The sequence below is a fragment of the Pristis pectinata genome, chromosome 26 (assembly GCF_009764475.1).
Source record: "Pristis pectinata isolate sPriPec2 chromosome 26, sPriPec2.1.pri, whole genome shotgun sequence".
NCBI lineage: Eukaryota > Metazoa > Chordata > Chondrichthyes > Rhinopristiformes > Pristidae > Pristis > Pristis pectinata.
In genome coordinates this window covers 29,916,453-29,943,066 of record NC_067430.1, presented here as the reverse complement: position 1 = coordinate 29,943,066, position 26,614 = coordinate 29,916,453, and the positions used below count along the sequence as shown (strand labels likewise).

The 26,614-nt window shown below is 45.7% G+C and overlaps 2 protein-coding genes across 2 annotated transcripts; both read left to right on the top strand.

Moving 5' to 3' along the window:
* The first annotated feature begins 14,227 nt into the window (after positions 1-14,227).
* Positions 14,228-14,647, top strand: LOC127583242 (uncharacterized). Its single transcript, XM_052039011.1, has one exon. The coding sequence runs from the start codon at positions 14,228-14,230 to the stop codon at positions 14,645-14,647; it is 420 nt and encodes a 139-aa protein (XP_051894971.1).
* Positions 14,648-14,739: 92 nt separating this feature from the next.
* mul1b (mitochondrial E3 ubiquitin protein ligase 1b) lies at positions 14,740-26,046 on the top strand. Its single transcript, XM_052039243.1, has 4 exons — positions 14,740-14,854; positions 18,304-18,391; positions 22,966-23,086; positions 24,778-26,046. Exons 1-4 carry the CDS (start codon positions 14,765-14,767, stop codon positions 25,505-25,507), a joined length of 1,029 nt encoding a protein of 342 aa, XP_051895203.1. The 5' UTR covers positions 14,740-14,764; the 3' UTR covers positions 25,508-26,046.
* The last annotated feature ends 568 nt before the right edge of the window (positions 26,047-26,614 follow it).

The window sequence follows — 26,614 nt, the reverse complement described above, 5'->3', positions numbered from 1 at the left end:
ATGTTGGCTGCTTTACCGAGGCAGCGAGAAGTATAGACAGAGTCCATGGAGGGGAGACTGGTTTCCGTGATGTGCTGAGCTGTGTCCACAACTCTCTGCACTTTCTTGAGGTCTTGGGCAGAGAGGTTGTCATACCAAGCCGTGATGCACCCAGATAGGATGTTTTCTATGCTGCATCTGTAAAAGTTGGTGAAGGTCAAAGGGGACATGCCAAATTTCTTTAGCTTCCTGAGGAAGTAGAGGCGCTGGTGAGCTTTCTTGGCCATGGTGTCTACATGGTTGGACCAGGACATGCTATTGGTGATGTTCACTCCTGGGAACTTGAAGCTTATAAGGAGATCTGATAAAGGTAGTTAAAATCATAAAAGGTGAAGACAGAGGGGGCAGAGCGAAAGTGTTCCCAATGTTGAAGGGGTCAAGTACTAGCAGACTTAGAATGAAGGTGATTTGTGAAAGGACCAAAAGAAAGGAAAAACTTGTTTTGCAGAGTGAGTGTTGGGTCTGGAATACGCCGTCAGGGGTAGAAGTGGATGCAGGTTCAATTGTGGCATCTCAAGTGGAACGTTGAGTGTAAGGATGTGAAAAGAAGGAATATGCGGCCGAAACACAAGTTGCTGGAGGAACACAGGGGTGCGTGTTGCGTTGACGGGTGTAGCATCGCGTGTGTGTTTCGTTAGTATTAGTTTGCATTCTCTACCGTAGTATGTCGTTGTGTAGTTTCTTCTTTTCTGTATTAGATGTCGTGTATTGACACTGGTTGTCTTTTGTAGTGCTTTTAGTGAATAAACGTTTATTATTAAAAAAAACGAACACGGGTCAGGCAGCATCCATGGAGGCAGAGGGATAGTTGAGACCCTGCATCAGGACTCAAGTATGTGGCCACATGAGAAGGTGGAGGAGTAGGAAGAGCTAGATTGCCCTTAGAGAGAGCTGGTACAGGCTTAATGGTCCAAATGGCCTGCTTATGTGCTGTTACTTGCCTGTGATGGTATAATTCACTCCCCTTATTACAGTGTCCGGAAGATGAGTGAAGTGCCCTGATGTTCAACTGCCAGCCAACCACGTCTCGGGTGAAAAAAACGAGCGTCTTCTCTCAGCTAAGTTACGCAGTGCTCGCCAATCTGAGCCCTGGGCCTACAAAGCCAATTACCAGCAACCAGACCTAAATTACCAGGGACACACTAGCCACCAAACCAAGCCACCAAAGTGCAGGATGCCTGCTCTAACACATCAAAGTCTGCTCACTGACATCTTACTGCGGGTGTTGACTAATGACCTTGCAAAACCAACACCAATATTTGTCGTGTTTAACACCTGAGGAGCTTAAATCCCAAGTAAAGAGCCAAAAACTTAATACATTTTTATCACGTGGTTAATCACACAGAAATTATTTTCCATAAACGTAGACACAATGATGTCTTGCTCCTTTATGTTGACACTCTTGCCACGTCCCCCTGGCTGGAATAGAAAGTGTGAGTGGAAACCTCTTTCAATTCTACCACCAACTACCATAGAGGGTGTATCGTTTAATCGTCTTATTTTCTTCCACCCATGCCAGAAGAATTTGGCAAACCCTGACTCGAAATCCCACCAACTATCCATCAGGAAGGCCTTAAGGCTCTCCGCTCCTTTCTCGACAACAGACCCCACCAGTTCCCCTCCACCACCACCCTCCTCTGTCTGCCTGAACTGGGACTCACCCTCAACAACTTCTCTTTTGGCTCCTCCCACCAAAGGTGTAGCCGTGGGCACTTGCACGGGCCCCAGCTATGCCGGCCTTTTCGTCGGCTACGTGGAACAATCCATGTTCCAAGCCTAAACCGGTAACGCTCCCCAACTTTTTCTCTGCTGCATTGGCGACTGCATTGGTGCTGCTTCCTGCACCCGTGCTGAGCTTGGCAATTTCATCAACTTTGCCTCCAACTTCCACCCTGCCCTCAGATTCACTTGGTGCAACACCTCTCTCCCCTTTCTGCATCTCTCTGTCTCCATCTCCGGAGACAGCTTAACCATGGACATCTTTTACAAACCCACTGACTCCCACAGTTACCTTGACGACACCTCTTCCCACCCTGTCACTTGTAAGGACGCTGTCCCCTTCTCCCAGTCCCTCCGCCTCCGCCGCATCTTCCCACGATGCAGCTTTCCATTCCAGGACATCCGAGATGTCCTCTTTTTTCAGTAACCGGGGTTTCCCTTCCACCACCATCAATGCTGCCCTCAGCCGCATCTCCTCCATTTCCCGCACGTCTGCTCTCAGCCCTCCCCCCCCTCCCAACATAACAGGGACAGAGTTCCACTTGTCCTCACCTACCACGCCACGAGTCTCCGCATCCAACACATCATTCTCTGCAACTTCCGTCACCTCCAATGGGATCCCACCACCAGGCACATCTGCCCCTCCCTCCCCCCTCCCCTGTGCTTTCTGCAGGGGTCGCTCTCTCCGTGACTCCCTTGTCCACTTGTCCCTCCCCATTGATGACCCTCTTGGCACTTATCCCTGCCACCATACAAAGTGCTACACCTGTCCCTACACCTCCTCCCTCACCACCGTCCAGGTCCCCAGACAGTCCTTCCAGGTGAGGCAGCGCTTCACCTGTGGATCCGAGGGTGTCATTTATTGCATCCGGTGCTCCCGCTGCGGCGAGACCCGACGCAGATTGGGTGACCGCTTCGTTGAGCACCTTCACTCCATCCTCCACAGAAGTGAGGGTCTCCCGATGGCCGGCCACTTCAATTCCACTTCCCATTCCCGCACTGACATGTCTATCCACGGCCTCCTCTACTGCCACATTGAGGCCAGACGCAGGTTGGAGGAGCAACACCACATATTCCGCCTTGGGAGTCTCCAACCTGATGGCATCAACATCGATTTCTCCAACTCTCCCCCCTCTGTTTCTCCCCCTTTCCCCCCCTTCCCCCTCTCTTGTTTTCCCTCATTCCTGTGGCCTCCTCACTCCTTCTCTTTCACCTGCCCCACCCCCATGACCTGCCCGTCACCTCCCTCCTATTCCCACCTTCCCTTTATTCCATGGTCCACTGCCCTCTCCTACCAGATTCCTCCTTCTTCAGCCCTTGGCCTCTTCTACCCACCACCTCTCAGCTTCTTGCATCACTCCCTTTCGTCTCCCGTCCCCCACCCACCTACCGTCCCCCCCCTCACCTGGACTCACCTGTCGCCTGCCAGCTTGCGCTTCTCCCCCTCCCCTTCCCCTTTTATTCTGGGTTCTTCCCTCTTCCTTTCCAGTCCTGATGAAGGGTCTCGACCTGAAATGTCAACTGTTCATTTCCCTCTACAGATGCTGCCTGACCCGCTGAGTTCCTCCAGCATCTTGTGTGTGTTGCTCCAGATCCCAGCGTCTGCAGAAGCTCTTGTGAACTATTCTAACCCATCAGGCAACACCGCCAATATGTATTTTTCACATTGTAAAACAATTTTTAATTGGTAACACACATTCTTTTGCCTTTGCTGCAGTAATCCCCTTCCTGATATCTCTAGGCAAAAATCTAATCCATTTGTTGACATGATTTCTACTACTCCGGCCTTTGTAAGTTCAGCTAGTGCCTCCAGGTGACTTAAATATAGCCTTTTAAAAATGAATCCATGCTTCTGTAGACACGGTTAACAACAATTTCTGTGATCAAAGAAAATTTTGTTAAAGTGTAGGCGTGAACCATATTCTGGGTATTATCAAATAAAGCAAAACCAATTGAAATAAAAGACAGACTGTGCGTAGTTCTTTTGGTATAATACAAATATTTGTTTCACTGATGTTTAGCATACTGTGGCCAAGTCTTGGGGTCGAGGGTGATAAGATAAGATAAGATAAGATAAGATAAGATTTTTTTATTAGTCACATATACATCGAAACACACAGTGAAATACCTCTTTTGCATAGAGTGTTCTGGGGGCAGCCCGCAAGTGTCGCCACACTTCCGGTGCCAACGTAGCACGCCCACAACTTCCTAACCCGTATGTCTTTGGAATGTGGGAGGAAATCGGAGCACCCAGAGGAAACCCACGCAGACACAGGGAGAACGTACAAACTGCTTACAGACAGTGGCTGGAATTGAACTCGGGTCGCTGGTGCTGTAATACCATTACACAAACCACTACACTACCGTAAACTTGCTTCCATTCCACTTCTGTGCTTTCTGAGGTGACCGATGAGGCTAATGTGGGAACTAAGGACTCTTCTACAGATGGGGCAAGAGGTACCTGATGGGATGGGTGGGTAGTGTATGAAGTGGACCACTCCTTTGGCCACTTATGTTGGGTTTCTGTGTGCTCCGAATGTATGGCCTCATGGTTCTCAGTTCCATCCCGAATGCTCCTTCTCCACTTTGAGTGGTCATGGGCCTGGGATTCCCAAGAGTCAGTGGGGATATTACATTTCTTCAGGGAGACTTTGAGCACCTTGAATCTTTACCTCAGTGTGCTTAGTAATCACTTCCCAAGCCTGAGTGTTTCAGGAATCTTACGTTGGGCACGTGAGTGACTTGACCCACCCAGCATAGCTGATGAGTGTAATTGGTGCCTCAGTGCTGGGGATGTTGTCCTGGCAGAGTGCACTGATGTTGATTCACTTACAGAGGCATCGAGTAGCACAGCACGGAAGGAGGCCTTTCTCGTCCATGCCAACCAAGGTTCCAGGACAATGTGGTGGTATTTTTTCAGTACCAGTTGCAGATTGTCCAGGTCTCAGCGGAAGGACAGGGACCACCGTTGTCTGATAGACCACAAATTTTGCATCAGGTGTTAATACTCTTTTTCTCAAGGAAAACCTCATCGAGGTCTACCTTCAATGAGAGGTGGCTCTGAGGTAATGGAAGTGATGCATGTTTTCCAGGCTGTCACTGTGAGCCTTTGTTGTCAGAGAGGAGTGTAATGCAGCAAGAGCAGGTTAGTGAAGAGTCTTTGTCTTGTGACTGTTGAGTATGAGGCCCATCCTGTCTTATGCTTCAGTGAAGTCGATGGTAGCTTGGAACTTTATCTCTCAGCAAGCATGAATACAGGCGTCATCTGTATACTGCAGCTCGATTACAGAGGCTTGGGTGACCTTGGTACCACAGGTTGAACAGCTTCCCATTAGTTCTGAAGATTAGTTCCTGATACGTACAATAAAGCAAACAACTGATTATATGTTTGAGCTAATGGGTACCATTAACTCCTTAGCAGGGAAGAGTTTTCAGTCATTTATTCATCTGACACAAATTCAATCGTCCTTTGCCTATCACAGAGAATGCAATGCCAGTGGTGTATTTGAAGCTTTTTCTTTTCATTTGAATGATCCCTTTCTCCAAATAAAGGGTGCCACAATGACACAGCTGGTATAGCTGCTGCCTCACAGCTCCAGTGACCCAGGTTCAATCCTGACCTCGGGTGCTGTCTGTGTAGAGTTTGCACACTCTCCCTGTGACCATGTGGGTTTCCTCCGGTTTCCTCCTGCATCCCAAAGACATGAAGGTTGGTACATTAATTGACTACTGTAAGTTGTCCCCAGTGTGTAGGTGAGTGGTAGAATCTGGGGGAAGTTGAGGGGAATGTGGGGAGAATAGAGAGGATTTGCACAAAATTAAAGTGGAATCAGAATCAGAATCAGGTTTATTATCACTGACATATGTCATGAAATTTGTTGTTTTGTGGCAGCAGTACAGTGCAAGACATAAAGACATAAAAATTACTATAAGTTACAAAAATAAATAAATAGTGCAGAAAGAGGAATAGTGAGGTAGTGTTCATGGCTTCATGGACCGTTCAGAAATCTGGTGGTGGAGGGGAAGAAGCTGTTCCTGAACCATTGAGTTTGGGTCTTCAGGCTCCTGTACCTCCTCCCTGATGGTAGTAACGTGAAGAGGGCATGTCCCTGGTGGTGAGGGTCCTCAGTGACGGATGCCGCCTTCTTGAGGCACCGCCTCTTGAAGATGTCCTCGATGGTGGGGAGGGTTGTGCCTGTGATGGAGCTGGCTGAGTCTACGACCCTCCACAGCCTCTTGCAATCCTGTGCATTGGAGCCTCTGTACCAGGCAGTGATGCAACCAGTCAGAATGCTCTCCACTGTACATCTGTAGAAATTTGCAAGTCTTCGGTGATGTACTGAATCTCCTCAAAGTCCTAATAAAGTAGAGCTGTTGTCGTGGCCTAGTGTGAATCGGTTCTTGCTGGTCAGCATGAACTTAGTGTCACACAGCATGGAAGGCCCTGTTTCCATGCTGTGTGACTCCATAGTTCTAATTTTCTTGCCCCACACTCCTTCTCACAGACTGTGATTAGTTTCAGCCAGGACTTAATAGATGATAACAGACTTTTATATCACAGAAAAGTGGTTATTATTCCTCTATAAGCCTACACAATAACCTTGGAGAGCAAGTATTGATGGGCTATTTAACTACGTAGGGCATCACCCTCGTCCATTTCCATGAACATTCACTGGATAATGACGGGTACTGAGACTGAATGAGTTTCTATCCCTGCCGTAGGTGATATGGAAATCAATTAACAGCTACTCCAGTGCTGTAGCTCCAGAGATTGGTGGGCTCAGTCCAAACCACTGGTCAAAGCTGCTGTCTGCCAAAACTCAGCATCATATCATGTGGTTGCTTTCCCAGTGAATCACCAGTGAAGTTATATAAAGCAGGTGTCTATTACAAGTTTGGTATTAAAAGCCTTTTTCTTTCTCTTATGTTACATGCATTGTATCTTCTGAATACTTCCTCTGCAGACACACTCCTCAGTACCACCTTGCATTAGTGCTGTGTTGCTTATTTTGTTCTTTGCTTTTATATAATGAAGCTGCACACCATCACTGCACAGAGGCTAATAACCACTCATCAAGTCTAAAAATATAAAGAACTGAGAACTCTGGTCAGACCACACTTGGAGTATTGTGTTCAGTTCTGGTCGCCTTATTATCGGAAGGATGTGGAAGCTTTAGAGAGGGTGTAGAGGAGATTTACCAGGATGTTGCCTGGATTGGAGAGCATGTCTTATGAGGATAGGTTGAGGGAGCTAGGGCTTTTCTCTTTGGAGGGAAGGAGGATGAGAGATGAATTGACAGAGGTGTACAAGATGATAAGAGGCATAGATCGAGTGGACAGTCGGAGACTGTTTCTATAGAAGGAAAATAAAGTTTGTCAAAGGCTGTACACACATGTCGCTTTGTAATAATCTGTTTTGTACAAGATAAATGTTCTGTACAAGATGAAGGAGGGTGAAGGCTAATTGAGAATGTTCTTCTGGGTAACTAAGGTTCTGTTGATACCGTATATGGTAGTGTTCTGTCGATAACTAAGGGCTATCCGTATATGGTGATGGGGTGATGTCTGTCGATATGGTGAGATCTTACGTTTTGTCCGGTAGGCATCTAATGTTACCTCGTGCGGCCATTTGGTTCTGTTTTTTAATTTCTGCTATTTGTGCTCGGATGCTTGAAGTCATGTACTCTTGTACTATAAAGGAGAGCCGCGAGCTGTACTCGGGGGCGGTCAGTGAGTGGTCAGTGGGTGATTAGTGACTAGTTCTCTGACCGTCACAGCTTTTGTTTGCAAATAAAGGTTTAACTTCTTGAAGAATCTTCTGCGTCTCCTGGTCATTCTCGAATCTCGGTAATCCACGACATTTCCCAGGGCAAAAATGGCTAACACGAGGGGGCATAATTCTAAGGTGATCGGAGGAAGGTATAGGGGGGATGTCAGGGGTACGTTTTATACACAGAGAGTGGTGGGTGCATGGAACGCACTGCCGGCAGAGGTTGTGGGGGCAGATACATTAGGTACATTTAAGAGACTCTTAGATAGCCACATGTATGATGGAAAAATGTGGGAGGGAAGGGTTAGATAGATCTTAGAGCAGGATAAAACGTCGGCACAACATCATGGGCCAAAGGGCCTGTACTGTGCTGTGATGTTCTATGTTCCATGATCTTTCTCATACATAAATGTTGAAGCTGGAATATTTGTCAGTCATGACCTGGGGAACTTCAATTTCAGATGTCAAAATAAATTGGAGTCCTGATATTTAGCTGCAACATGTATCCATGTTTCGTTTCTTAGTCCCGCTTCTCCCACCAATCCAGTGTGAGGGAGTGATATTATTGCTGATATTTCTCTAGCAAATCAGTGGAACAGAGGGTTATCATTTGAACAACATCCTTTGAAGAGGTGGCTGATACCTGTTTGTTCATGTTGTGTATCTACTGATCCTGAAGTGTGAATTACCGATAGAAGATTTTAGCCACTATATTTGTGATTAGATGCACACATCATTGCCAAATAAAATAGAGTCCTCCGTGCTGCTTCTTAATTGCCTTGCAATCAAGATGAATGTACAAAGCATCACAGAAAGAGCCTCATTGTTCAAGGAAGAGGAGTTCGAGGCATTGGAAATAGGTTGGATAGTGTCCTGTGTATCATTTTAGATTATTTACTTAAAATTTCTGTCTTCTTTATACATAACAATTCATAAACTTCTCAGATATAAGTGTTTCAGTGACAAATTGAATCGTGAATTGTGTCACTGTTGTCATTATTCGTTTTGTGCTGTTTAGCCAAATGGAAATTAAGCCGTGGTCAACATAATCTCAAAGCATACTCCATCCGCTGTGCAGAGGTGTAAGAGTTACACATTAACAAGGTGTCATAGGAGCATCCGAGACTATTCAAATAAAACTACTGTGATGAAAGACTTTTAATTTTAATTTTAATCTTCCTCCTATGAATGCCTACAAAATTTTTTCCAAGAATATACTTTAGGCATAATGTAGGATCAGAATCAGAATCAGGTTTATTATCACTGACTTATATGATGTGAAATTTGTTGTTTTGCAGCAGCAGTACAGTGCAAAGACATAAAGTTACTATAAATTACAAAAATAAATAAGTAGTGCAAAAAGAAGGAATAACAAGGTAGTGTTCATGGGTTCATGGACCGTTCAGAAATCTGATGGCAGAGGGGAAGAAACTGTTCCTGAATCGTTGAGTGTGGGTCTTCAGGCTCCTGTACCTCCTCCCTGATGGTAGTAATGAGAAGAGGGCATGTCCTGGATGGTGAGGGTCCTTAGTGATGGATGCCGCCTTCATGAGGCACTGCCTCTTGCATGGTGAGGAGGGTTGTGCCCATGAATACAATTGGGATATGCCATTATCTACATTTATGGAACCAAGCAATTCACTATGTTCCCTTACAATGTGTTAACGTCACAGATGTTTCACCCTTAAACATACAAAGATAAAATGTTTGAGAGACTGTTTTACAGGTGACAGGACCTTAGACTGCAGTCCTTCTCCATGGAGCTGTTGCGTTGGCTGCACCGAGCTCCAGCACGTCCCTCAGCACATCCTGCTGCACCCTGGAATGTGCCAATTGACAGCATTCACTTGCAGACATCTTGTTGTGTCGGAAGACCAAAAAAATTTGGGCAGGCCAAAACTGGAACACTTCATGAGAGTTCTAGACCAATGAGGTGAACATTGGTGGTAGGAAAGATAATAAGGTTCTTAATAAAAGCAAGAACACATTAAAATCAAACTAAATCAACATGAAAGGCAGGGAGGGTTGTGTCTCTAGATTGTACTGTGAAGGCAGTTGTGGCGTGATACACATAAAAATTGATCAGGCATCATAGCTCACCAAGCCATGAAGGGGTCATTTTAATGAACATTTAAAATAGGTTGTCAGCAGGAGGAAATTCAAGAGCAGCTATCCATAGAGAGGCAGAAAGCGATTAGGGATAGAAGCTTAGCATTGCTTTCTCTCATCCCCTGTGGTCTGATGTCCACAAGAATTAGCAATCCACAGATAAATAGCAATCTTAACTCTACCAAGTTTGGCTCCATTCCAAAAATGGAAATGTTAATGCTCAGATCATTGTTGGAGTGAAACACATTCATCAGCCCTTTAAAACACCAACAAATCTGGAATGTTCTCTGTCAAAACACCTCGTATTTTATATTTTTTCATATTTTCTTACAACATGGTAGGGAGCCACTCCACCCATCAAGTCAATGCCAGCTCTCAGTGATCCCTTTCCCCCAACTTCCCTGTAACCTATTCTCTCTCGCTTGATAAAAAGAATGACATCTCCTTGATGACAAGAGACTGGTTCACATTCATTAAATCAACCAGTTTGTGGACATTACAAATAAACAGCACATAAATCAAAGAGGTGTGGGAGAAGTAATTAAATGGGTTGTGTGTAGAAAGACATCTTGAGCAATCCAATGTATTTATCACATGAAGAACTTAGTTGTAGGTCTTTGGTCCACTGAATTATTCCAAGAGAAATGTGAGGCTGACAAATATACGTGATAAAATAGCGATGAGAAAGACCGGAAAAAGTCCAGGACTTCGACCCGAAACATCGACCAGTCCTGATGCAGAGTCCCAATCTGAAACGTCGACAATTCTTTTCCCCCACAGATGCTGCTCGACCCACTGAGTCTCTGTTTGTTGTTTGTAGATTGTACAAGATAAAATAGTTCAAGCTGAATTCAAGGCAGGTGGTCTAGAGGCTTTGGAATCAACAGGCAAAATTTATAGCCTGTGGATAAGAGAGGAGAACATAAAGGAACTGTGATAGTCAGTAGAGTTTGACCTTAAAAATAACAAACTCTCTGCTACGAACACACAGTAGTCAGGAAGAGGCGACCTGATCAGGTACCGGAGGATGCATGTCATAGGATCAGTGGTGGAGCACCTACCTGAAAGGTGGAGAATATGCGTGCTTGAACTGGTAACTTTGAGGGAAGACCAGAAGGAAGTCGTCCAGACAGAAATTCTATCGTCAACTCAACTCAAAGCTGGATCATCACTAAATATGTTACATTGTTTTGTTATCATTTAGTAGATCCCTAGGTGGACTCTTGCCAGCCATTGGTGGTTCAGTCCCAGACTGTAATGAATGTACGTTGACTTATTGGAGATATTTGACCTGGAAGATATTATAGATTCATAGATTTAGACCCATAGAGTTATATAGCATGTAAACAGGCCCTTCAGTACAATTTGTTTGGGCCAACCAGGATGCATATCTATGCTAATCCCATTTGCCTGCATTTGGCCCATATCCCTACAAACTTTTCCTATCCACGAATCTGTACAAATGTCTTTTAAGTATCTTTTGGTGGAGTTGTGAATAGTGTAGAAGACTGGCGATGGATACAGCGTGATAGAGATCAGCTGCAGGTGTGGGCAGAGAACTGGCGGATGGAGTGTAACCCGGATAAATGTGAGGTGTTGCTCCTAAGTAGAACTAATGTCAAGAGGGAGTACACTCTTAAAGGCAAGACCCTTAACAGTGTTGAAGAGCAGAGAGACCTTTGGGTGCAAGTCCATAACTCACTGAAAGTGGCTACACAGGTAGACAGGGTGGTTAAGAAGGTTTATGGAATGCTTGCTTTCATTAATCGGGGTATTGAGTACAGGAGTCAAGAAGTTATGATGCATCTCTATAGACCACTGGTTAGGCCGCATTTAGAGTATTGCATGCAGTTCTGGTCACCTCACTACAAGAAGGATGTCGAGATTTTAGAGAGGGTGCAGAGGAGGTTTACTAGGATGCTGCCTGGATTAGAGGGCATGTGCTATCAGGAGAGGCTGGACAAACTCAGGTTTTTTTCTCTGGCGCAGCAGAGGCTGAGGGGTGATCTGTTGGAGGTGTATAAAATTATGAGGGGCATAGATAGGGTGGACAAGCTATATCTTTTTTCCATTATTGAGCGATCCAATACCAGAGGGCATGATTTGAAGTGAGAGGGGGTAGGTTCAGAACAGACATGAGGGGTATGTTTTTCACTGAGAGAGTGGGGGATGCCTGGAATGCGTTGCCTGATAGGGTGGTGGAGGCAAACTCATTGGGGGCTTTTAAGAGCGGCTTGGATGGGCACATGAATGAGAGGAAAATAGAGGGATATGGGCATTCCGTAGGTAGGAGGGAATAGCTATGCCAGCACAACATTGTGGGCTGAAGAGCCTGTTCTTTGCTGTACTGTTCTATGTTCTATGTTCTAAATGTTGTTATCATACCTGCCTCTACCACCTCCTCTGGAAGCTTGTTCCAGAGACCCACCACCTTCTGTGTGAAAAACCTGCCCCCTCTCATCTTAAACCTGTGCCCTCCAGTTTTAAACTTCCCCACCCTGGGAAAAAGACCATGACCATCTACCTTATCTAAGGCCTGCATAACGTTATAAACCTCTAGAAGGTCACCCCTCAGCCTCCTCCTCTCTGGGGAAAATTGTCCCAGCCTGTCCACTTTCTCCTTATTTAATGGAGAAATATTTTGAAACTGCAAATATAATAAAGAACAGTGCGTAGTTCAAAAAATTCTCACTTTGATGAGGTGGTGTATGGTAATCCGATATAACTACCGCATGATCCTTCTCCTGGTCAAACAAACTCTACCTTCATTGCACTTTCCTGTAGCTGCACAATTGGTATGCAAGACAAGTTTTTCACTGTACCTTGGTACAAGTGACAATAATAAACCAATACCAATACCAATACCAAACTCCCCCTCTATGCCTGAGTAATTAAACTATTTTAGTTGCTTTTAGTAAGGAAATATCTCAGCAAATGCCTTCTCAAAAGTAGTCCAAATATATTACATCTACCATATAACCCTGATGTATTCTCCCTTTGACTTCTATCTTTGACCTTCAGTGAGGGTCCACAAAGCATGGCCTTAATTTTAAATTTATTGCTCATGCAACAAGCTACTAAATGTCTTAGCCCACTTGGCTCTGAAATAAATGTCTTGCTGGTCCACTTCAGAGGCTGGTTAATAGCCTGGGGTTACACAAAAGCCAAATTTGGTGAGAACTCTGGATTTGCTTTCCCAAAGGGTGTCAATGAGCCAGATTTTTTTTTACAACAGTCTGGTAGTTTAATGGTCACCATTCTTGGATTAATTTTTAGAAAATTAGATATATTAATTATTTGCCTTTAACAACCATTGTTGCATTTAAACTCCAGCCCCCAGATCAATAGTCCAGGTCTCCGGACCCTAATCCAGCAGCACTGCCAGTGTGCCACCACTCCCCCAGCTGTGTCTCTCCTTGAGGAATAGTCAAATGCTGCATGCTCAGACTGATCCATTGAAGGATAACCCCTTCGCTGAGGCTGGCACGAGCTTTTCCACTACGAGTTTAGCACCTTTGTTAGGAAAAAAAAATGTCAGAGAGATATTAACACAGCAACCAAAATGTTAAACAGGGATTATTTATATTAGTGTGTGAAGTATTTACGTTACATTTTCCTATATGCTACTCCAACCCAGTCACCTCGAAGCCTGATATGTACACACGAATCCTTTGGAGCAAGTTGTGCTAGAGGCTGATCATTCCGGACATGGCAAATGAGAAGAGCAAAATACTTTGGACAGTGGAAATCTGAAACAGGTTCAGGAAATGCTGGGAAACTCACTCCCAGTCTTGGGACATTGCCTGGTGTGTCTGGTGCTGGGACATGGGATGTCCGTCACACACGTGACCAACAAAGATATCTTATCTTTTTGTGTTCCTTTAAATAGAAGGCAACCTGACAATTGTCATCCAATATGACAATTCTGAAAGAATTAGAAGGATGGATAGAGTGAACGAGGATAAAGTCTCTCAGAAACCTTCAAATCAGCCTTTATGGTTGAGTACAGTAAGAAGCAATGGAGCAGTCATTAGGTTACTGGATTTATAAACCAATGAGCTGGATGATCAATGTGAGCCTCACCACAGGATCAAGAAATTTAAATTCAAAGCTGATGACAATCATGAAACCCACAACTTGTCGCAAAACCCATCTGGTTTACTTATATCCCGCTGGGAAGAAAATCTGCCTTCCATAACTGCTTTGGTCTCCTGAATACTTCCAGTATTCTCTGCTTTTTTAACACCAGATCACAAACCTTTGATCCCACAACTGTAGCCCAAAGTCCCGACCCAACGGTGCAGTCGATGCTGAGCTGCCCTTTGAAATGGCCCAGAACTGAGGCAGGGTCAGGCTGGGACGGTCAAGGCCACCTTGCCCGTGATGCCTCCTGCCAGGAATGACCTTGGATCTGGATATTCACCACATGAACATCTATCGAGGTCAAGGTCCAGTAACGGGCACATCAGGGTGAAGGTCATGGTTAAGGTTAGATGGCGACCTGGGGTCAGGGTCATAGCAAGGTCATGGTCAGGTTCGGGTTCAGGTTAGACAGCAAGGGGTGCGGCCACTGGGCCAGGGGGCGGAGTAATGGGAGGGGCGGGGCCACGTCCAGGAGACGGGCAGAAGGGCGGGACCTCAGGGAAGGGGCAGGGCAATGGGGGGGCGGGGCCACTGGGCCAGGAGGCGGGGCAATGGGAGGGGCGGGGCCACGTCCAGGAGACGGGCAGAAGGGGCGGGACCTCAGGGAAGGGGCAGGGCAATGGGGGGGCGGGGCCACTGGGCCAGGAGGCGGGGCAATGGGAGGGGCGGGGCCACGTCCAGGAGACGGGCAGAAGGGGCGGGACCTCAGGGAAGGGGCAGGGCAATGGGGGGGCGGGGCCACTGGGCCAGGAGGCGGGGCAATGGGAGGGGCGGGGCCACGTCCAGGAGATGGGCAGAAGGGGCGGGACCTCAGGGAAGGGGCAGGGCAATGGGGGGGCGGGGCCATTGGGCCAGGAGGCGGGGTAATAGGAGGGGGCAGAGCCACCGGGCCAGGGGGCGGGGCCACGTCCAGGAGGCGGGATGACGGACGGAAGGGGCGGGACAACCGGCGGAAGGGGCGGGGTTTGAGCCGGGAGCGGGGCGATGGCGCTGCTGGCGGGGGCCGGGGCGGCGGCGCTCGGCCTCTGTTACTGGAGGCTCCGCCGGGCCCGCGCCGCCGCCCGCCGCCTGCAGGTCAGCACCCGGGCCGTCCCCCCCCCCGTCCTGTCCCCCCCCCGTCCCGTCCCCCCCCCCCCGTCCCGTCCCCCCCCCCCCGTCCTGTCCCCCCCCCGTCCTGTCTCCCCCCCCCCGTCCTGTCCCCCCCCCCGTCCCGTCCCCCCTGGGGGGAGCGCGCAGCCTGGGGTGGGGGTGAGGTGACCCCGGGGGGGGGGTGAGGGTGGTGACCCCTGGGGAGGTTGAGGTGACGACCCCGGGGGGAGGATTGTGCTGGTGACCCAAGGGGGGAGAGGTGATGACCCCGGAGGTTAGGGGTAAGGTGATGACACTGGGATGGGGGTGAGATGACCCCAGGGGAGGTTGACATGACGACCCCGGGGGGGGGGGTTATGGTGGTAACCCAAGAGGGGCGGGGGTGAGGTGACCGGGGGGATGTGGTGTTGAGGTGACCCCTGGGGAGGTTGAGGTGACGACCCTGGGGGGGGGAGGATTGTGCTGGTGAGCCAAGGGGGGGTGAGGTGATGACCCCAGGGGGGGTGGTGAGGTGATGACCCCAGAGGTTAGGGGTAAGGTGATGACCTTGGGGGTGGGGTGGGGGTGAGATGACCCCAGGGGAGGTTGACATGCTGACCCTGGGGGGAGGTTATGGTGGTAACCCAAGAGGGGTGGAGGTGAGGTGACCTGGGGGGGTGGGGGTGGGGGGGTGGTGTTGAGGTGACGACCCCGGGGGGGGGATGATTGTGCTGGTGACCGAAGGGGGGGGTGAGGTGATCACCTTGGAGGTTAAGGGTAAGGTGATGACCCTGGGGATGGGGTGGGGGTGAGATGACCTCTGGGGAGGGGGTTGAGGTGATGATCCTGGGGGGGGGAGGTGTGTTATGATGGTAACCCAAGGGGGGTGGGAGTGGGGGTGAGGGTGAGGTGACGACCCCAGAAGGGAGACTGAGCTGTATGGGGAGAGTTGCCCTGTAGGGTGGGGGGTGTCCCTGGAGAGTGGTTGCCCAGGGAGACAGTCCCCTGAAGAGGGGTGGAGTGGTGCCCTGGGAATTGGGGGTTTGCATCCAGGTTTGGGAGGGGAGAATTGGGGGGGCGGGGTGGATGTGGTTGTCCCCCGGGGATTGGGATTGTCCCATTGAGCAGTGCCGGGCTGGCTGCTGACAGTTTCCATCGGTGGAAGACAAGGTCAGTTTCTGATCTCTGCTGCTGTTGACCGTGCAGTGGGTTCGTCGTCACCCTGCACTGCTTCAGGTTCACGTCAGGGCAGCTAACCCAGTGCTGAACCCGGTGGGTGGAGGTGCGGAGAGGGTCTACGATATACTGCGAGATAGCTGGGCCCACAGCTCCCAAGTTTCAACTTTCAGTGAGGCTGTAGGCTTGGCAGCATTTAAACGTTCAGTGTGCGAAAGCTGCAGCAGCTTAAAGTAAATGAGGATCTCAAAGAATGGAGCACTTGTTTAAACATAAAACATTGGAAAAATTAATGAGACCACAAGGCAATAAATCCTTTCGACCTGAGATCGTGCACCCTGGGAGTTTTGAAGGAGGCAGCTTTGGAGATGGTGGATGAATTGGTTTTCATCCTCCAAAATTCCACCAATATTAGGGCTGTTTCCACAAATTAAATGGTAGTAAATGTAACACCGCTATTGAAGGAAGGAGAGTGAGGGGAAAAGGGGAGCTACAGACAGGGAAATTGCAGGAATCTTTTCAGGAACTGGTGTTACGGCACTTGTGAAGTTATAGGATTGGGCAGAGTCAGCATGGATTTATGAAAGGAAAATCACATTTGACAGATCATTTGGAATTTTTTGGGGTTGTAACTGGGTGATATTTGGACTTTCAGACGGCTTTCAGTAAGGTGCCATGAAAGAGGTATTGGACAAAATTAGAGCATACTCTCTTAGGGGTAATCGACTGACATAGATTGAGGACAAAATGGACGGTAAACAGAGTGGAAATAAACATCGTTTTGTGGTTGGGACAGGTTGACTAGCGGATTGGTGATGGGGCTCCAGCTATTTGCCGTCTAAAATCAGTGATATGGATGAGGGATGAAAAACACGATGATGCTGGAGGAACTCAGCAGGCCAGGCAGCATCCATTGGAGAAAAGCAGGCGGTCAGCGTTTCGGGTCAGGACCCTTCTTCAGGACTCCTGGATGAGGGAACTGTATAAATAATATATCTGAATCTGCTGCTGATATAGAGCTAGGTGGCAGTGTGAGCTGTTAGGAGAATGCAGAGAGGCTTCAGGGAGATGTAGACAAGTGAATGGGCAAAGAAATAGCAAATGAATGTGATGAGAGGAAAAATTGAGAGTATCTTCTTTGGTAGAAGACTTGAGAAAGAATGGGTTTTTTGGAGTGGTGAGAGACTGAAAGGTTCAGAGGGACCTGGGAGTCCTTGTTAACTTTGTGTTTTGTGTCCTGCAGGTGCAGCAAGCAATTAGGGATAAAATTGGTATGTTAACCTTTATTGCAAGAGGATTTGAGTACAGGAGTAGGGAAGACTTGCTGTAATTATACAGAGCCCTGTTGAGACTCCATCTGCAATATTGTGTGCAAGTCTCCCTTCTTAACGAAGGATGTACTGAGGACACGAGTGCAGCAAATGTTCACCTGATCAATCCCTTGGATGGCAGATTTGTCACATGAGAAGAGATTCAGCAGACCAGGCCTTCAGCTGGAGTTGAGAAGAAAAATAGGTGACGTCATTGAAGTGTACAACATTCTTAAAGCCATGACAGGTTAGATGCGGAGTTGATGTTTGTCCTGGTTGGGGTGTCAACTTAAAGGTTTGCCCATTTAGCTCAGACACGAGAAGTTTCTTCACCTAGAGGTGCGTGAATCTTTGGAATACTCTGTCCAAGGGGGTTGTGGAAGCTGTTGCTGTTTATATTGAAGACAGGGAGTGATTCATGTTTTAGTTGTTAAGGGAATTGGGACATGGGGTTAGTTCAGGGAAATGGTGCTGAAATAAAATATCAGCCATGATTTTATTAAATGGAGGAGCAGGCATGAATGGCAAGTGGTTTCCTCCTATTTCTTATGTTCTGGAGCTGGCACAGAGCCAATAACACTGCACTAATATTGAAAATTCAATTCAAAAAGTTGCAAGGCATCTAAGAAACAATTCCAATTGGCTGTTACCCAACATTAAGGTTGGGTTTGTCAGTGGAGCATTGCATGTCTGCGGGAACGCATGCAACATAGGAAATGCAGTCGACAAATCATTCCCTTGGGTCTGTTCCTTAGGATGTAATAAGCTTTTGCTCTGCAGATTCATCATCAGACCAAGTCCCAAATTACTTTTTGATTCACTTCATCACACCTTCTTAATTACAGCCTGTGCTTAAGGATTGTTTGGTTTTCCTCTGTACAGCTGGTAGTCTCTGATTCTGAAGCAGAATCATTTAAATCGCTGCAGTCTGGGAAGATGTTTTACCATATATATGTGTTAATTTTTTAGGAAGCACCAAAATTTCCATTGGATCAAGACCTCAAGTCCGTTCTGCTCAATGCACCAGGGAAATGCCTTCCATATGCTGTGGTAGAAGGTACAATGTATTAGTGTTATTTATGACTGCTTCACTACATGGATTATCTATATTTTACTTGCTTGTTCTTGGGGATCTGGGTGTCACTAACAAGACCAGCATTTATTTCCCATCCCTGATTGCCCTTGAGAAAGTGGTGGGTAATCACTGCCTTGAACTACTGCAGTCCTTCTGGTAAAGATACTCCCACTGTGCTGTTTGGTAAGTTGCTCTAGGAATTAGAGTAAGTTGCAGCGAAGGACCAGTGATATATTTCCAGATCAGGGTGATGTGTGACCTGCAGGGGAACCCGCTGGCGTTGCAATGCCCGTGTGCTTGCTGCTATTACCCTCAGTGTTAGAGGTTTGGGGTTTGTGAGATCTTGTTGGAGTAGACTGAATGAGTAACTGCAGTGCATGTGTGTTAACCGTCCTGAGTATTTGAGCTGTGCTCATCCAGGCAAGTGGAGAGTTTTCCAACATGCTGCTTTAGATGATGGAATGCCTTTGGGATGCTGTTGTAGCCATAGTATTTATGTAGATGGTCCAGTTGAGTTTCTGGTTGATAAAGATATTAGAAACAGGAGCAGTAGTAGGCCTTTTTGAATTATATATCACCATTCTATGGACTCTGTTTTAAATGACCATGACAACTGTGTTGGGTAGAAAATTCCAAGATTCACCACCCTTGTTGAGTGAAGACGTTTTTTTTCTCATCTTGGCCCTAAACTGCCTATGTTTTTGTTCTGAAATTGTCTCCAAGACTCCTCATCTTAAAATGATAGTCTTCCTGTATCCAACCTGTTAAGCTCTTTAAGAATAGAGCAAGTTTTGAAGGGATCTCCTCTCGTAAATTCTGTAGAGCGCAGTCCCAGTCTACTAATCTCTCTGACGGTGACTAGAAGGTGTTGATGTTGTGAGATTTGGCGATGTTAATACCACACTATCAAGAATAGGTGGACCTTTCTGGGAGATGGCCATTGTGGCACAAGTGTCACTTGTCACTTATTAGGCCGTGCCTATATGTTGCATATATATTGCGTGCATCATGGACTGCTTCATTGGCTGAAGAGTTGTAAATGGTATTGAACATTGTGCAATCATCAGTGAACATCCTAGTTCTGGCCTTAAGGTGGAAGGAAGACCATTGATGAAACAGATGTAGATAGTGTAGCACCAGGCATTGCTGTGAACTGCAGTGATGTTCTGGGGTTGGAATAATTGCATTAGTGGAGAAATGCTCTTTTCTGTAGGCTTGAGTTCATGCATGTCTTCCTACTACCCGTTTTATCCCCCTTATTCCACAGTGCTTCTTTCACCAGTTACTTACCTCCCTCCCTCCCTTCATGTATCTCTTAAACTCCAAGCATTGCTTCTTTTCACTTCAGCCAGAAGAGGATTGATGAGGGCAGAACAGTAGAAGTTGTCTATGTGGACTTTAGCAAGGCCTTTGACAAGATCCTGCATGGTAGGCTAGTCCAGAAGATTAGATTACATGGGATCCAGGGTGAACTAGTCAATTTAATAAAAGGAAGTTGGCTTGGTGGAAGGAGTTGGAGGGTGGGAATGGAGGGTTGTCTTTCAGATTGGAGGCCTGTGACCAGTGGTGTGCTGAGGGGTCGGTGCTGGGTCCACTGTTATCTGTATTCATGATTTGGATGAAAATATCATTGACATGGTTAGTAAGTATTCAGATGACACCAAAATTGGTGGGTATAGTGGACAGTGAAGAGGTTTTATAAGATTACAATGGGATCTAGATCAACTGGGAAAGTGGACCAAAGAGTGGCAGAGGGAACGTAACTTGGATAAGTGCGAGGTGTTGCACTTTGGTAAGTTAAGCCAGGGCAGGACTTGCACTGTAAATGGGAGGGCCCTGGAGAGTGTTGTAGAATAGAGAGACCAAGGGTTACAGGTACGTAGTTCCCTGAAAGTGGAGACATGGGTAGATGGGGTGGTGAAAGTGGTGTTTGGCATGCTTGCCTTCGTCGGTCAGGGCATGGAGTACAGGAGTTGGGATGTCATGTTACAAATGTACAAGTCGATGAGACCACACTTGGAGTACTGTGCAGTTCTGGTCACTCAGCTATAGGCAGGATGTCATTGAGCAGAAAGGATTCATAAGTATGTTACCAGGACTGGATGGCCTGAGTTACAAGGAGAGGCTGGATAAGCTGGGACTTCTTTTCCTGGAATGTGGGAGTCTGAGGGGTGACCTTACAGAAGTTTATAAAATCATGACGGATGTAGATAAGGTGAATGGTTACAGTCTTTTTCCCAGGGTAGGGGGGGTCTAAGACTAGAGGGCATGGATTTAAGGTGAGAAGGGAACGATTTAAAAGAGACCTGAGGAGCAAGTTTTTCACACAGGGTGGTGGTGATGATGTGGAACGAGCTGCCAGAGGAAGGATGCAGAGGCGGGTACAATAACAATGTTTAAAAGACATTTGGACAGGTACATGGAAAGGTTTAGAGGGATAGGGGCCAAACAGAGGCAAATGAGACTAGTTCAGGTCGACAACTTGGTTGGCATGGATGAGTTAGGCTGAAGGGCCTATTTCCATTCTGTATAACTCTGACTTGGTGGCACACCTGACGATCTACTCTTTTGTGAGCTGCTACTTCCCAACCACACATACAGTCAGAGCTGCACACTTTAACCCAACTCGTGACTTTTGGTGAATGCTCACGTTACGGTAAAACCACGTGACTTTTGTCACCATTCACTCTGTGATGGGCAGCATGATTCATTGCGTGAGGACTGAACCAGCAGGGATTGTGTCTGACGCAGGGTTTTCAGCAACAGTTGCTGCTATGTTGACTATCTCCCTGAAGCATTGACATTTATTGTACTTCCCATCTCACCGTGTTCTGACTTATAAATGCTCGCAGTTTTTGCATCATTTTGGAATGGCACCGTCATGTTGAATCAGTTTGAAATACATTGCCTTTGTCAAAAAGAAAGTGTCAACCTGAAGCTCTTATTCATTCTGGGACTATGTGAAGACCTACGAGAGAACCACACTGCTAAGATGTTGATGTAGCTCTGTTACGGACTCAGTGAATGTCCCTTTAAGATAAAGTTAGTTGTGTGTGTGTGTGTGTGTGTGGCGTGCTTACGTCAATAGAAGATAAAGGACATAATGACGTTGTTGAAGACGTCAGTCGAAGAGAGAGAGAGAAAAGGGAGAGAGACACCAGCCTGCTAGTTTCTCTATCGATGGATGAGAAACGATAACTGTGTCTGCCATTGAAATCCATGTATGGGAATTGGAAGTAATCCGGTGGAGTTCACTTTGTTGCTGACCTGTAGAAGGAAACAGGTATTTGTGTGGACGGCCACAATTTGGATGCTTTTCGGGGTGAGGAAGTCACTACCGAGTAAACACTGAGGTGTTGTTTGGGTTCCATCGTGGAACATTTGGATTTCGTAATTACTCTCCCTATGTTCTCTACATCTACGTCTTATCTTCAGTCAACAGTGGTTGTTGAAGAAACCTTTGCTCATGTTTCACCTTATGGCTTGCGGAACTGAACTTTAAGAACCATTCCTGGACTTGGAGTTTGGGACTTTGCCACACACACACAAAGAGTTTAGTTTTTGGGGTTAATGTTCAAGGTTTAACATTTTTACTTCTATTTTTCGTATTATTATAAGTAGTGATTAATAAAATAGTTTTTAACACTGAATCATGACTCAGTGTGTTTCTTTTGTTGCTGGTTCGTAACAGCTCCCAATATGGTCTTCTGTGAAGCAGCTCCAAAAAGAGCATTTTTATTTCGTTTTCAGCTAGGCAATGTGGATGCCACACAGGTTATGGATTCCATGGACAGAATGGGATCTAAGGAGAAATTATTACACTGGATTATAACTATTAGTGCATTAGCTGAAAGGGCAACGGCAGCCGATTCAGTAGTAACTTTCTGTAGAGAACGGTATGTAATATATGTAAGTTTGGGTTGCTGGACAGTTCCTCTAATCTCATGTCGACACCAGGGTGGTGTCCTCTGTGAACAGGCCAAGAAACAGAGAGGCTTTTCAACCCATCACACTAGGGAATTCACACTGAGGTACAGAGTCCAAGGAAGGACAAAGAGGAAAATAGATTAAAACCAAGTTCAGAAAACAAAATGATTGAAGGATGCAGGTGGGATTGAGAGAGAGTATGGAAATGTATCTGTACACAATGTACAAATATTTTAAAAGATTTACAACATTTATTTAGTTAGGGAATTAGCCTCCATGTTTGTAAACTTAATTCCTCACATTCAGAGAGGCCCTTTAATATTTATCACTCATCAAGCTTCTTAAAAATTGGTCTTTTCATGCACCTGCCCTTTTTCAAACAGACTACCAAGCAAATTCTGGAGTTCACAGTATTACATTGATGACTTTGATGAGAGTGTAGGTGATAATAGCAGCCTGAGGAGTAATGGACCTCAGTAACATTTCGAGTTCCACATTTAACCATTCATTAGCGGGAGACATTGCTATGATTTGTTGTGCAGAGTTGGTGTGTGCTCACATTACAGAGAAGCCATCTGTGCGGATAGCTGGTAATTGGTATTGGACTTACAGTCTTTTTTTTGCTTTAGGTTCGGTTATCCCTGTCAATGAGACCCTGAATAGCCAGTTTGTGGATGGTTGCAAAGGGGTAATACACCGGTTGGTTTTAAAAGAGCATAATGCAGTTTGGAATCGGACCACGCACCTTTGGTAAGTTTGTACTGTGAACAGAGGGTCGATCATATCTGACAGAAGAAGTGTCAGTCTGAAGCATTGTCTGTCCACAGGTGCTGCCTGATCTGCTGAGCAATTCAGTGATTTTTTTATTTTTAATTCCAGAGGCATCATCTGCAGTATCTTGCTTTAGATTCAATTTTATTGTTGCTCTGCTACTTGGAACTGCAAATCACAACTTTACGTTTTGATTAAAAATAAAGTATTACATATTTTAATTTACCAGATATGTAGGAATAAACTTGCTGAGATAAAATGAAAAAGTTAACGGGACTTAATTATTATTATTGCAGGGAAAAAAATCAGCTTCCAGCTATGCTCCTCAAAGCTGCTTTTAAGGAACATATAGAAGAATGATCATAAAATGAATTCAGTTGAGGTGGATAACATTTGCAATTCAGTGTATGTTGTCCTAGTGTGAACTATCCATAGTCCTTGGTGCATGAATATATTTGCAAACTTCACATTTAATCTGTTATGATTAGACTAGTTTATTGTCATATAAACCATGTGCAATGAAATTCCTTGTTCGCATGAAGCTCAGAGAGTAAACAGTATACATGATACTAATAACTACAAAACAGCAGAATGGTGCAACGATTGTAGTGCAATCTGATGTACTGCAAAATAGAACTAAAGAAAATAATGGAATAACTGAGAGAGGCAGAGTTAAGAGTCCAAGAACATGGCAGCACCATTGGGAAGGGGCTGTGAAAGCGATGAATAGTTCAGGAGCCTGAAAGCAGTGGGGAAGAAGCTGTTCTTAAGTCTGGACATTCAGGCTTTCAATATATATTCTATATACATGGGCTTGCTGGTTAAATGGCACACCCTAACTGTCAGGTACAGGTTACTTAATTCATGGATAAATTGCAACATAAATTATTGAAAATCTGGTCTTTTTTTAAACAGTATAAGTGTGTGATAGATAACCTGTTTAGATAATACATCCCCCTCTGAAATTGGTGTTTGGAAATGTGAATAAAGCGTGCGAGTAGTTTCAAAGTTTGCTACTTGCTCGAGTAGATTAAGTTCAGCTGTGTAACGGAGGAGAGTGGTGAAAGGCGAGAAGATATAGTTTTCATATTTTAAAGTTGGATTAATTGTTTATTAAGAATATTCATGTAATAAAGTCCATTTTAACATTTGAATAGCTTTAGTTCTGTAAAATTAGCATTTGCTTTCCAATATCAAAATGAGCCATAAAATCGAAGAAAGAAGGAATAACGTTTGGTTCAATATTCAATGAAACAAGATATTGAGGTGTCATCAAGTATTGGTACCTTTTGGAGCACTTGCTGCTGAAGGTGAATTGCTCAGGGTGACCCGTACATTACAGCACAGCTCCGTAGCAAAGAGTAGGGTTGTCTGCTTTCTGACCTGATACTGTTCCAGAGAACTGCTCAGACTTGCACTCATCAACCCTTAATTTGCTACTGAGCCATTAAAGAGAATAACCTCATTTAATTATCTCCATGTTAGTAATGCAGTTTGGAAAAACAAGGCAAAATATTCAGTTGGGAAATCGGTATTTTCTCCTTGGAACCAGTGGGAATGCATTAAATAAATTAAGTAAACTGTTGTGTTCACTGAGGAGAGGTTTTGCATGAACAAGAGTTGCTGCTTGTATTCCTTCACCTGCCGATTTGACTGTTTGCTTTCGATAGGAACGACTGTGAAAAGATTATTCATCAGAGGACTAATTCTGTACCCTTTGACCTTCTGCTGACTGATGGCAACCTTAACATAACAGTGAGGGTGACGAAACCCTTGGAGTCATCCAAACTGGACCTGGAAACTGTGTATGAGAAGTTCCACCCTGTAGTGCAGACACTTCCTAACATCGTTGTTCATTATATTAGTGGTGAACGGCCAAAGGGGATCACGGAGGTGGAACAAATGCTAAGAGCTGGAGATGTGGTAACCGGGGTTGGCGAGCTTGTTTTGGACAATAATCTTATAAAACTTCAGCCTCCAAAACAAGGGCTGCAGTACTACTTTTGCAGGCTCAACTTCAAGTCCCTAGTTCAAAAGCACGAGTCCAAGGTAAAGCAATGGAAAGTCCTGACTGTTACGTTTGGAATTGCAACCTGTGCTGCCATATTTTACATACTATGGCAGCAATATAAACACCGCAAAATGAAACAGGAACAGACAAGGCAGCAAGAAGAGAAGCTGGCAATGAAGAAACAATGTATGCAGGAGCTTGGCTTAATGGAAGACGAGGTCCCTCAAAATGCATGTGCCATCTGCCTGATCAGGGACCGGAACTGTGTGTTCCTGCAATGCGGACACATCTGTTCATGCGATCATTGTTATGAGGCTTTACCTATTCCAAAAACATGCCCCATTTGTAGGGATCCTGTCTCCAGAATAGTCCTGTTGTACAATAGTTAAATATTCACCTCCTTGATCTCTGTTCCTAGCTGTGGATGTATCACTTTTCCTGCGGAGCTTGTTTTACAAAGGAATATATATATTTATTGAGGATAAGGAAATATTTCTTGCCATTCGCAGACCTTTTTAATCCAACTTCCCCACATACCTTGGCCATTGTGCCCCTTGTACAATGGGTTCCCTTCATCAAAAAAAGGGATTTTTTCAGTGTGAGTCATGGTTGAACTCAATGTCAGATTCTAAAATACTGTGATCACTTTTCCTAGCCCCTTAGTGTAAGATTACTAATCAGACCTGTCTCAGAACTTAAGACATTGTATAAAATTTGTGGGCTGAAGGGCCTGTTCCTGTGATGTTCTAAAATACCCTGGTTCCAAGTTGGTGCCATGAGATTGGTAAATTGGTCTATTATTGTCACACATACTGAGGTACAGTGAAGAACTTGTCTTGCATATTGTTCATACAGATCAGTTCATTACAACAGAGCATTGAGGTAGTACAAGGTAAAACAAAAGAGTGCAGAATAAAGTGTTAAGGACGCAGAATAAAGTGTTAAGGACACAGAAAGTGCAGTGCAGGCAGACAATAAGGTACAAGGTCGTAAGGAGGTAGATCGTGGGGTCAAGAGTCCATCTTATTGTACTAGGGAACTGTTCAAAGGTCTTATAACAGTGGGATAGAAGCTGTCCTTGAGCCTGGTGGTATGTGCTTTCAGGCTTTTGTATCTTCTCCCTGATGGGAGAGGGGAGAAGAGAGAATGTCCGGGATAGGTGGGGTCACAGAGCACTACAGCACAGAAGCAGGCCCTTCAGCCCATCTAGTCCATGCTGACCTAATCCTGCCTAGTCCCATCTACCTGCACCTGGACCATATCCCAACAAACCCCTCCCATCTATGTACCTGTCCAAACCTCTCCTAAATGTTACAATTGAACTCGCATCTACCACTTCTGTTGGCAGCTCGTTCCACACTCGCACCGCCCTCTGAGTGGTTCCCCCTCAGATTCCCCTTAAATATTTCACCTTTCACCCTAAACCTATATCCGCTAGTTCTGGTCTCACTCAATCTTGGGGGGGAAAGCATGTATGCATTAACCCTATGTATACC